Consider the following 13,063-nt stretch of genomic DNA (forward strand, 5'->3'; position numbering starts at 1 on the left):
AGGACGCCTGGGGAGATCTATGAGTATATATATAGTTTTAGATTATCGACATTTAAACACTTGCACTAAAACATTTGCAGTACAAATTGCACACAGTGCTGCATTAATGAATAATATTGTGCGTAAAAAATCAAAAACAACACTAGATATCTCAAATGGATTTTTTTGCCAAAATATAGTGCCTGAAAGCAGGTATTTAACCGCATTCTCCGCGTTAGGCTCCCAGGGTCAACTTTGCAGACTCCCCCAGGGTTATAAGACCAGTCCAGGGTTGTTTTCGGCCAGAGTAACAGAACTACTTCAAAATCTGGATGAAGAGGCATTATCCTATGTGGATGATATTTTTTTAACGGATGATGACGTGGAGGAACACTGGACCAGAGTAAATACCATAATATTGGGATTTGCCTCTGAGGGCTACAAATTTAATTTAATTTAAAAAAATCAAAGATAGCCCACCTCAATGTCCTTTTTCTGGGATATAGGCTTTCAAGTAAAGGGAAAAGCCTAGCAGCTAACTTTTTAGAAAAGTGTGCACTGCTTCAACCTCCAAAATCATTTAAAAAACGTACAATCGATCCTGGGATTCCAGAAATTTGGCAGAATGTTCATTTTGGATTATGCAGAAAGGGTCAAACCTTTCTACAATTTAATAAAACCTGACTTTTCAGTTAGCCAATGGACTTTGAAACACACAGATATCCTTTGCTCCCTACAAGCTGATATGATAGCTTCAAAGCACTTACAGACAAGCGTTAAGGTATGCAACCTGGTGACCCGTATAGTTGCGGGTCAATCAGGATGCACCTACCCAACATATAATGAAGGTGAAACAGTAACAATAGCATACAAATCACATTTGTACGCAAATGCTGAGATGCATTTTGCATCCACAGAAAAAATACTGACAGCAGTACAGACTACTGAAGTGAGAGAAAGAGCACTGGCTCAGGGGAAACGAATAATTGTCGTGACTCCAGTACCGGCCTTAGAGGCAGCTACAAAGGCTAGCGTTCCGAACGCTAAAGCCTTACATCCGGGATGGACGCAATGAGCTAATTCTCTTACTGCAACAGATGTAGAATACAGATACGACCCAAATTTAAAAACACAAGCATTCCAGCAAAATGAACAAGAATATCGTCTCCCTAATGAAATAATGCCTCTAGATCAGTATGAATATATAATTTACACTGACGGATCTGCTCAGCCAGCCATTGGAAGTAAGCAGCAATACAGCGATGCATGCGCAAACGTTAAAGGGCGCATGCAGGATGGAAAATGTCATACGAGTTGTACTAAAACTCAGTCTCTAGGAGACTGCACAGCTAGCAGAATTAAAAGCCTTATTACTGGCACTGGTGAATACGTATCGAGAATTCCCCACACTAATTGTGTGATTCCTTTTACTGTGTATAGTCATATAATGAATACTTACACCACTGGGGCCAAAATTGCTTTAAATATGCAAAAGAGTGGCACAATTAAGCACAAAACGCTACGGTAACAGGTAGTGGAGTTGAAAAACGAACTACTAAGGGCTCATATGATACACACACTGAGTCATCAACGTGATGACGTTCACGTTGAAGGGAATTCATTGGCTGATAAAGCCGCAAAGAGAGCTGTACTTACAGCTTCCGTAGCTGCAATCACTCGTTCTAAAATGAGAATAGACGGTGAAATTATGGTTGCAATTATTGCTTCACGCAATAAATCGGCAGTACCGAAAAGATTAACAGTCAAGTCAAGTACTCCTACAAGATAGATGCAAATAACGTTCCATTTGCTCAGATTCCTGGAGTGGGAGATAGAGTAAGACCAAATATGTATCGCAGGTTACGTTTAATTCTAGCAGCACACAAGGGTATAGTGCTGCACACGCAGGAGTTACAACAACTGTTTCCTTACTGAAACAAAGCTACTGGTGGCCAGGATTAACAAAGCAGACTAAGGACTATGTCTTGAATTGCGACATCTGTCAGCAGACGAAAGGTTCCACTGTAACATGTCCAGCGCAGACACCATTGCTAATATCAGACAAACCAGTTGCTTGTGTTTATTTGGACCACTGCGGCCCCTTACAAACAGATGGGGCTTACAGGTATATCATGGTTGCAGTGGATTCCTGCTCTAGATTCCTATGGGTGTTGCCCAAGCGCTCTACTGATGCTCAAACTGTTATAAAACATAGGGACATACGCAATTGGCACATTACATTCTGCCATTGGCCCTGCGTTTAGCTCTTGGGCTTACAAGGAAGCCATTGGTGGTTTGGGTGTAGCGTTGCAGTACTCCTCTCCATACCATCCCATGGAAATTCGGTTGTGGAGATGAAAAACCTGGACTTAAAGCAGTCTTTAACAGCTACAGCATTAGGCTGTTGTAAAATCAGAAAAACAACCATACCTCAGTTCCAAATATGACATGAACTCATCATTACTGGCACAAGATCAGAGGTAATAATGCCATCAAAACAACTTTCAAAGAGGCTGAAAAAAACTGCGAAACTTGGATTGATCTATTCGCCTACTTAGTCTTAAACTAAACCCCTTGCAGCATGGCCACATCATAAAACAAAGTGCATTATGCAAATTATTCAAACTAAGCATCGTAAGTCACAACATATTAACAGAAAGGATGATATTGTAAATTAGTTTTAAGCTCACCGTTATCTATTAAAATATTAAGAACTTACTGAGCTTGAAAGAGAAAGACTCTCCAGTCTGCTGTCCTGAGGTAGAAAACATTTGGCCTTTTGTTGTAGTCTGATGCTCTAGTGGCCAACGAATGATGAATACTGATGGCATTCTTCAAATCTTCTTCTGAGAGTGTCTTCCCAGGCTTATATTCCTCCTAAAATCCAGATGGAGCACAATGAAATCACAGAACACAAGGAAGCAGCATAGCATGTTTGTATATTCAATTCTAACAGTAGGCTGAATACACCAAATTCATGTGTATACCAAGGAGTGCACGTTACTTAGGGCCAGATGTACTAAGACTTTCTGTAGTCACAAAGGGTCCGATCTTCAAAAATTGGACCGTTTGCTAGATAAAATGGCCTTTTGGTTTGTACCAAACACAGCTGGATTGGGAACACAAACCAGTCCTGGAAATTAACTCAGACCTGGGGGGTGGGGGTGTTGGTGGAAACGATGCGCTACTACACTACTGCTGCTTTTGTTACAGGGGGGTGATAACCAGCCCCCAGTAACAAAAATGGCCACCCACCGGTCCAAAACCGCCCCATACTTCCGGTCCATCAGGAAAATGCCCGGTGCCCAATCCGGCCCTGGTACCAAACACAAACTGCGATTCAGTAACATTAATGATAAAAATACTGGTTGCAATTTGTGACCAGTGTGGTACTTTCAAACCGACCTATGCAAGATTGGTACACAAAATACTAAAATGCTATGGGTCACAATTCGATCTACCTCATGATTATAAATGAGGCAGATGTAAGTTGCGACCCACTACGATTCCCTGCCATCAAAGGGATGGTGACCTGCAGGGTTCAGCAGTCCACCATGTCTTTGATTGCTTTTAGGTAAAGCAATAATTAGTTTTTTGGTTTTAAATACAGCTGGTTTTCCTTATAAGAAAAAAGGATGCATTTAAAACAAAATGACAAGTTTTACAAACATTTTTAAGATTAGACAATGGTCCATGCGATCACTGCATGCTCTTAAAAATGTTTTTATCAACATTCAACAAGAGGAAGGGGTCCTTTGTGGATCCTGTTTGAGAATAGCTTACCACTTCTTTGCAGGAGTTGGTAAATATTAATGTTTTTAAATTGAATTTCAATCGAAACCACCCAGTCTGAATCGCTATTTGGAAAGGACACACATGCCCCTTCCAAATACCTATTTGGTATGTAATCTCAAGCCCAAATTACAATTGATGTAACTTGGGGTTAGTACATAGAAAAAGAGCATTTTAGGGTAACAAATGGTCCAATTTTGCAAATCAGACCCTTTGCGACCATCAGACCCTTAATTCTATTAAGTTACTTAACTTAGGTATCATGCCCTTCAGTATTTTTTCTTCGGTAAATCATTTGCTGTGTTTCTTTTTTCTATTCACAAGTTCAGAAGTCTAATTATTGTTTTAAGTTTTAAAAAACGATCTGCAGTTCGAAAAGTATAGGAATGTTCCCATACCAGCAGGGGCGGCCTTAGGCATGTGCAAGCTGTGCACCTGCACAGGGCCACCAAACCCCAGGGGCCACCATGCCAATATATATTACTAATATAATAATCCCCCGAGGATGGATACATATTTGCGTGGCGGACCCTGGCAGGGATTAGGCGGCCTCCGGCTCTGTTCCACTTCCAAGCACCCTGACCCCCCTCTTCACTGGCCTCCGTGCTCCGCCCCGCCCGGACCCCCTCTTCTGGGGCCCCCTACCTATGCTCCCTGCCCAGGGCCACCATGAGCCTAGAGCCGGCCCTGATACCAGGTATCATGATACACCAAAAGATGCATAATTTCAATATAAACAAGGTGCAATTAGAAAAACACTTTTGAGGTAACCGTTTCAGCTTCTAAATCTCATTGAATGAAACTGAGCCAATGTGCCCCCGTTAGCATGGGAAATATTATAGTAGCTATAACGTGATCAGACACTCACACTTGGACAGAAGCAAAGGATTCAATATGCCTACTTGGTTAGCACTGATGGGAGTCTCGGACCACCTAATAATGCACAAAACTAACACTCAATATTCAGCTGGATTACGGCTGCTGTGAGAAGATGGGGTTTGGTATGTACAGTAAATAGTAGTGGACATTTCAGCCATGACATTTACTGTTTGCAAGTTCTAGCAACTCGTCGTTTATGCCTGTTATCGATTACGCTTTATTAACATGCTTCAGAGCTTAGAAAAGTATAGGTTTCGTTACTAGGATCAAAATGCACTCGATGTCACTTCTGTTAGGAGATGACAAATGGCATCGTTGGTTCCTTTCACTAAGTCTGTGATTTGTTGAAATTACAACACTGATTACGACAAAAAAGTTTAGGCAGTAACAGTCACCAGCACAAGAATGGTCTTGCCTGCTGAAGTAACTTTTGAACTCCCAATACTGCTAATTTTGAATAGCACCTCATCTTGAGTGGCACCCGATACTTGAGCCAAAGATACATGTCACGAGGCACAGGAGCATGCAAAGTCCTCTATTTAGTTTGTTCTGGTTTGTGCTTTCACCTAGAGCACAAGGGCAAGTGTGCCATCAAAAATCTTAACCACAGACGTTTTACAATGTGTTTACATAATTGAATCTTTGAAATTCAAAAAAGGTCTGAGTCACTTAGCACAACTGTGCTGAGCTTCATAAGGGAGTACTCTCCAACTGCGTATAGATCCCTGTTGCTGGTTGGCCTTACATCAAATAGATATGTAAAACAACAAAATATAAAGCAGCTGTAACACTTAGGGCATCATTACGATGCCGGTCGGACTCTTGTCTGACTGGCACCCTAGCGGAAGAGGGACCGCCCGACAAGGAGTCGGCGGTTCCCCTGCCCTTATTACAATGCGACCACCTTCATGGCGGTCGCAAAGAGTATATTTTCCATTGCGGCTTGTGCTGCGGGCTGCAGCACAAGCCTCAATAGAAAAATACACTTTAAAAACATCTCTGCACTGTGTGGTAGGCAACATGCGGTGCCTGCCAAACGGAGCAGGAATATTTAGGGGGGCACCAGGCCCCATAGCGGAGGGCCAGGTGGAAAGGGGCCCTCAAAGTCACTCTCCGCCTGTCTTTTCATAGTGGGCGAACCGCCATGAAAGGGCAGGCAGAAAGGGACATTGTAAGCCCTACGGCGGTGACTGAGAAGGCACCGCCCCTATTGTCGGGATTACTGACCCTCTGTGGGTGTGATGGGCTCCTTGAGCCCGTCAGAAAGCGTTGGACAGTCCCTCCACTTGCTGCCTCTGACTGCAAGCATTGTAATGCGTTGGTCGGACCGCAGCAGCAGATGGCAGTCAGACCAACTCCGATCAGCCATCAGATGCGGTCCGACCGCCATTCCCCTTAGAGTATCAATACACTTTGCTGCCATTACGGCAAACTTGTGTTAATACAGACACATCAAAATTGTACAGTCTTCAGTCAAGTGCACAACTTCCTGGTGATGTCACCTGTGAGAAAGAAAAGAAGCTTTGCCAACTAGTCAGTCTTTTGGATAGTGGAAGTGCTTAATAATAGTTAGGCGAACTGTATGAGAAGGTGTGGGCCCCGAGGACTGTCTCCGATGTGGTCTCAGAAAAAGAGGAGGCATAAAGGGGGGCACAGTAGACTTTGTGATATAGGTGGGGGGGCCCTCACCCTGATGTTGGTGTTATGTGTTTGGGAACGGAAGGAGATCGTTGTGAAATTAGGAGCACCCGTGCAGGTAAGAGCGATGGGGAAGGGTGAAGGTGGGGATCTCAAATTAACTATTTATTTAATTTTCCCTCGTCGTTGCCTGTCGAGTCAGCCACCATCCCGCCCCTCTGCTCTTACCTGCACGGGTCGTTCCTGCATGAAATTAAGGTGGTAGCGGAGGGGATGGTACGTGCTGTAATGTCATTGCTTTCCATGTTATGTTCTTATTCTAAACAGTCAAAAGAATGATACAGCTAATATTAAGCCAGACCTGGGATCCTGTCTGGACCCAGCGAAATATGCTGCTGAAATGTTTCACAGTGTAATATGCGGACACTGGAACACATTGAGCAGTGACTTCAGGTTGTCTGGTTTCCTTTCTGAGCAGGAATTAGCAGGCGGTGAAGAGGCTTTCTCATTGACAATACCAGCTAGGGCCAAAGCAAAAGCCTCATTTAAAGGGCCATCAGCCCTCCCTTTGTTCAAGAATGAGACTGTCTGGAAGTCACCTGGAGCCTAATACCTAGATGCCAAATCAATATAGGGGAAACAAAGGCACACAGCTTATCACTTTACAAGTCAGGTATTTAAGAAAACATTTAAGGCAGGTTTTTGACTTTCTTTAACACTTGTATATAAGTTACATGCATGTGATGTAAGACGGTAGGCATTGTGTATTAAGAATGCATGCCTGAGAGAAACAAATAGTCAGGATCTAAAATGTAACACAGTGCTTGGGGTTGTCTGTAGTCATAAGACTTTATTACTACGCAAAGGAACTATTGTTAGAAGCCTTATAAGAAAATTGAGAAAGAACGCAATAAGGTTATAAACCCTTTACCTGCAGTTTGCAAACAGCTTGTCTATGCTGGTTCATAGCTCACTGTTCTATATTAGAAGGACTGCAATATATGAACTGCAAATAATAAAAGGATCTTCGTCTAAAGCAAAAACCAACCTACCTATCTACATAAAATAAACATCCGCGATCTAAATGTTACACAATTTGCATTGCAGGAGACACATTATCAATATATGCAACATTATGAGTCAAAGCTGTAACTAGACAAAACTCAGATCTCTCCAGGAACTGAATTAACCCCTGAATAATCTTACTGATATCATTATGTCTGAGATATAGTGGGCATGCAAATATCTCTGCAGAGGTGCCTGAACACCATAAGTTATTTGATAATGCAGCCTTTGTGACCAATTAAGCTCTACAAATTTACTGTCACATTTTGTTGTCAATTCTTTGCAGCAGAGTTTTAAAAAATCAAATGTATACGCTGACAGCAAGACTCTCGTTTTTCATGACTCTGTTCATTTTGACTGCACACCCTTTCTGTTGACACGCCTTGGACACCAATTTATGTGTTCTCGACGTACATTATTTCTAATTCCAGCACTGAATATCGCATCTCAATTTGGTTTTTGTAGTGGTTTCATGATGAAATTGCAAAAAGGTGCATGCCGTTCTATCAGCACCTACAAGATAACAGCCTAACAGAGCCATGCTTTCCCCTAGCTCCCTAGTTCTAACAGCACCATATGTAAACAGTATGATTTGGAAAGGGTCGCACTTTTATTCGTGTTTCTACCCAGCTTTCAATTTCCATACATGTATATATGATTATAGCAATGGAGCAGAGGGAGCACCTGGAAAAAGAATTGGGCGAGCCATGAAATTACCAGAGAGAGCCAAGTTAAGTTGACTCTGGCTGTAACAGCCCGTGCACGAGCTTTGAACTTGTTTGTAATGTAAATCATTCAGCAAACATCATGCTAGAATACGATAAGTTTGCTTTCAAAATTCAGGAAAGTGTATTTCTTTAAGATGCAGATGCATTTACTCGTCGTACATCACAATATTTGGAAAGTATTTATAAAAAGTGAGTGCTTCTAAATTTGAGCTGAGAAACAGTCAATCTTATAATTGGTGAAGCTACTCATACTGTGGATGAAATGCAGGCCACTTTCACTACAGTAAATAAATGCTATAAACAATGCATTCATTCCTACATTGTCCCTGGCCCCAAATGCAGCTGCTGCTACTGAATCGTTTTTTCAGTTTTATATAGCGCAAACTTGGCCCAAGGGCATTGGAGTGTGTTACATTAAACATGGACGCATTCATTGATGATAGGCACTCGGAGATTACGTGATATGGCCAGAGGGACAGGATGTTGAAAATGCACAGCTTCCCAACATTTTTCTGAAACTTTTTATGTGGGTTAACGCTGCCGCTCTCCACCTCAGTGTCACTGGAAAAGAAGGGAAAGTTGCACGTGCTCAGTGCAGTTTGGGTTACCTATTCATAATCCCCCGCCACCCTGGGTTTACTGTTCTGGATGCACTCAAATTACAGCGACATTGCAGCGCCTCTCTTAGAGCATTCAGATTGAATTCAGATTTGCTGGAACTGGGGCAGTATTATGCATTGTGATAGTTTGCTCCCGACAATGCGCCCTATTATGTTGTATGCGCTGCCCCCAGGGCAGCTGCAAACTTGCGCTGCCCCCAGAGCAGCGCATTCATGTGAAAACACTGAGCAGCCGCTCTGTGTTTTCACAGTGCTGGCGGCACCTGCACTTTCACAGTCAGTGACTGCACCCGCCTGCAAGGGTATGTCTGGGGGGTCCATGGGTCCCCCTTTATCCCCTGCAGAGGGCTTCTGTCAGGAGGCACACTGACAGTGCGCCACCTTTTAAATGGCACACCGTCAGTGCACCTCCTGAGGGCTGCTTTGACTCTGCGCCCTTGTCTGTAATACCACGCGGGCGGAGATTCAAAGGAATTCCCTCATTTGCATAGGGCAGGCCCCTATGCAAATGAGGTAACACCCTCTGCAGGTAGCGCTGGTGATTTAAGTGCGCCAGCGCTATCGGTATTATAGAACGAGACACACAGTGTCTGCACCCCCTTCTATAATACCAAAGTGTCCCGGGGGCGATTAGCAGGCGCACACGCCCGTTGAGCCCCAGGGGCACCTATTGTAATACGGCCCCTGGTAACCAAATGCAGAGGCCTGGAGGTGGGACACAGTCACAGACTAGAAATTTCTACATTTCTAAATGCAAATCTGTGGCTATTATAAAGGCCTTTGAGAAGTTTTTGTGGGAACCAAACACTAAATAGAATACTTATACTGGCCGGGAGATTAGAACCTGCTCCCTGGCTCCATAGTCAGTAGCTCTGACCATAACACTAAACACTTCCAGCATGATTGTGGCAGGCCCTCAAAACTACCAGATCAAGCGGGAGGTGTAGTAGTGGCAAGCTCTCGGATGTGTTAAATGCAATGTGTCCGCAGTAGAACTCCTATTCTTCCGACCGCCCTTGCAAAAATGCTGCCACCGCTCCTCGCACTTTGCCAACAAAGTGACCCGTTTTTGGTCCTCTCTAGCGTTATATTTAAGTATGCAGCTGGCGAGCTGCCTCTTGTTGACATGCGCGCTTTGGGACAGCGTGTGCGCGCTGGAGAAAGCACATGTGCGCGCATGTTAGAGGGAACTACGCTAGGAACCCCCTCAGAAGAAAACACCCATTAGTTACAGGAACCAATTCACAATTATTTATTATTTTTGTTATATAATTATTGTAAATGTCGCTCACAATTGCAATATGGTTATCCCACAAGAAGCAAGGAGCATCCACTTTGCTTGGCTTTGCACAAACACACCATGTGAGAGCGCACACATACCCACACAAAGACTGGTCTGAAATCACAGGTGGACAGGCGCTAACACCCACAAAAACTAGATGTGTCCTGTTATACTTTGGCCTTCAGAAAGATGTCTGTATTTAAAACCATGTGTAACTGCAGCAAATGATGGACGGAATGCTGAATGATTCAATCATTCCCCCCCCCCCCCAGTCAAGAGATCTGGGTTAAATCCGTCGTTCATTCTGTCCATCAATTGTTCTTTTTGCATTTGTCACCCGAGTGGGACGGGTATGCCCAGACGTGGGTCCCGTGCTTTCCATGCCACTGGAGTCAAGCTATCCTGGCTGATGAGGGATGAAAGCCCGAAACCGGTCCTAGGATGCTTGTTTCCAGTCCAGAGAGGACCTGGCATGGCAGTTCGGGCTGGATTGTTCCCATTGGGCGCAGGGTCAAGACAGATTTGCATAAGGCTGGGTCCAAACTGGAAAGACATGGTGAGCAAGAAAACGATGGATTTAGGCCCAGATCTCTGTCCTGGGGTGAATGTATGACATTTTTCTGCATTCTGTCCACAAATTGTTCTTTTTGAATTTAAAACCAGACATGGAAATGACAGCAGAAACTGGAGCAACAAAGTGAGAACAATGTCTAGGTGTCAGCAGTCTAAAATAGCACTGCAACTTTACAGCCGAAACTCATTAGAATAGGTTTGAAGCAAGCAGTGCCAGAGGGTCAGTCATGGGAAGTGGGGGAGGAACGTGCTAAAGGCTTCCCAGGCTCCATTCTTCTAGTAAGATACGGGAAGTACTAATGGGTGGTAAAATGGTTCCTGGATGTTGGTAGTGCAAGACAGTGTGAGAGAAAAGAACACATTTTAGAAATTGAAGAGGCGAGCTGATATCTGGGTATGGTGAGTACTAGCCATATTCAAGCTAACAAGCATTAGACCCGTCCTAATCTTAGTAATCTTCTTAAAATAGCGTGGAACTATAGCCTGAATATCAATTTGTAAATACCAGCAGCTTATCCAATATTCCGACTTGCACGATTGGAATTATGTTTCTTTCTTTCAATTATTCATTCAATATCCACCAATGAACCTTGACACTTTTTAATGTGTTTGTTAAATGCTCAATGTAAATTTGCCAGAAGTAGTGGCCAGAAATAGTAAATGTCCTCACTATTACACAGTCCCATGACAGCTCATTGCCGATTTGATGTGCATAATTATAGAGCACAGCACAATATGGGTGATGCCTTGCTATGAAGACAATAGCAGGTAACCATCACATAAATAGTAACCGACTAACAAAATTAAAAGGTCTTAAAGTCTCACACAAAGCCCCCTCAATATGGCAAGTTGCTGTAAACCTCATTCAATTAACAATTAAAGCAGCCCTTGCATTGCTGGTTACCTTTTGAAGATAGAGGATCATTCCTTTCAGGACCCCATTGAATGTTTTCCATCCTCTTTTGCCTCTCGGAGCTAGAAAATACAACAAAGAACAGAATCAGCAAAATAGAGCACAAGCTCTTAACAAAGAAAGCTGCCGGTATCCAACTGATGGAACAATCAATCTAATGGACCATCGTCCCAGTCTCATTTGTGGTTTTCAATCCCATCAGAACAATGAACACCTTGCCATCTTCTGCAACTCTAGTACGGCAAGTCTTAGTGGTATTCTTTATGGTTATTGTAGATCTGCACTGCTCCTTCAGAAATTGAAAAGGCGGGCTGACACCTCGCCAGCATGGATGGATGCCTGCCTTCGGCATTAAAAGGTAACAACAGGTAACAATATGGCCCCCGACAAGGAACGGAAGAATATCTATTAATTGGTTGTTTGCTATGGCGCTAAGCCCATAATAAAATGATATGCTCGTGCGGTTGGAAACTGCAGTAGGGACATCAGGAATTTAAACAAACAAGTCACTTTGCAGCATGTAATTAGTAACAGCACAGATCACAACCCCCAGGGAACGCCATTTCAGAAGAAAGACCCATGACTACACAAGACATACTCTGCCCTGACCCTAACAGTGGGGCACCATGCTGCATCTAGTGTGCCATTCTTCACATGAAAGTTCTAGATGATAAACTATGCCCCCCTCTTACCCAACTTTATTTCTAGTGCACGTGGGGGGGGGGGAGCAATATTCAAGAGGAGACATCTCTGTATTACAAACTGTGGCACATATACATCGGTATTTGATAGAACATAAAACCGTGAGAGCAGAATACCAGTAAAACAAAAACACTACCATCATCATAAAGTTTCTTTTGGGATATTTCCTCATAAAACATGCATGAATTCAAACAATTATAACATTATAAAAATATACTGCTAAATTGCATAACAGGTGTCTCAAGATCGAAATTTTAAATGTTAAATGACATTTTAAAAAGGTAAAGCTAATACGCGTTATCGCATACAACCCAAAATGCCCATTAGAGTCCATAAACAAAGTGCATTTTAAGTTTTTGTTATGCAATACCATATTGAGCAAAACCACAGCAAAACGTTTGACAGTGCAAAAACAATCTTTTCTAAGTTATCTGTTTTCAAAAACCCCATCGCCTCTCAAATACTCCTTACACTCATCAAATGGCACAGACAAATAGTCAATTTTTTCCTAGGGCACTATAAGCTGGACAAAAGAATAAAAATGATATTCAGTTTCCTTTGATGGACTCAAACTGGACATATCTCCTTTGGCACTGTACTTTTCGATTATTTAGGAGAGAAGGCATGTACTGGCAAAATACCTATTCTGAATTTTAAGTACAATATTTTGGTGTTATATGGTACAATTCTTTTCATGTAAGATTCAAATTCTGGAGTGCGTTTATGAGATAGAAATGTGTTAGTTGGACCCCATATATCTGTTCAGTTCAGAGTTTCTCTCTAACATACTGCCAGTAAGAAACCTTCACCCTCAGTCTAAAGCTTCCCTTTATGGTTTCTGGATTTTCCCTTTAAATTCCCAAGGTGTAGCCTCAGTAGCCATACTCTAACA

The 13,063-nt window shown here is 42.8% G+C and overlaps 1 protein-coding gene across 2 annotated transcripts in view; it reads right to left on the bottom strand.

Annotated features, from left to right (window-relative positions):
• PSD (pleckstrin and Sec7 domain containing) overlaps nucleotides 1-13,063 on the bottom strand; it is a 656,537-nt gene that overhangs the window by 16,176 nt on the left and 627,298 nt on the right. For both annotated transcript variants that reach the window (XM_078643048.1, XM_078643049.1), the window contains 2 exons: nucleotides 11,461-11,531; nucleotides 2,699-2,856 (listed from right to left, as the gene is read on the bottom strand). In XM_078643048.1, the coding sequence (XP_078499174.1) occupies nucleotides 2,699-2,856; nucleotides 11,461-11,531 (229 nt within the window). The remainder of the gene's footprint in view (nucleotides 1-2,698; nucleotides 2,857-11,460; nucleotides 11,532-13,063) is intronic.

Source organism: Lissotriton helveticus, chromosome 5_1, assembly GCF_964261635.1.
Source record: "Lissotriton helveticus chromosome 5_1, aLisHel1.1, whole genome shotgun sequence".
NCBI classification, from domain to species: Eukaryota; Metazoa; Chordata; class Amphibia; order Caudata; family Salamandridae; genus Lissotriton; species Lissotriton helveticus.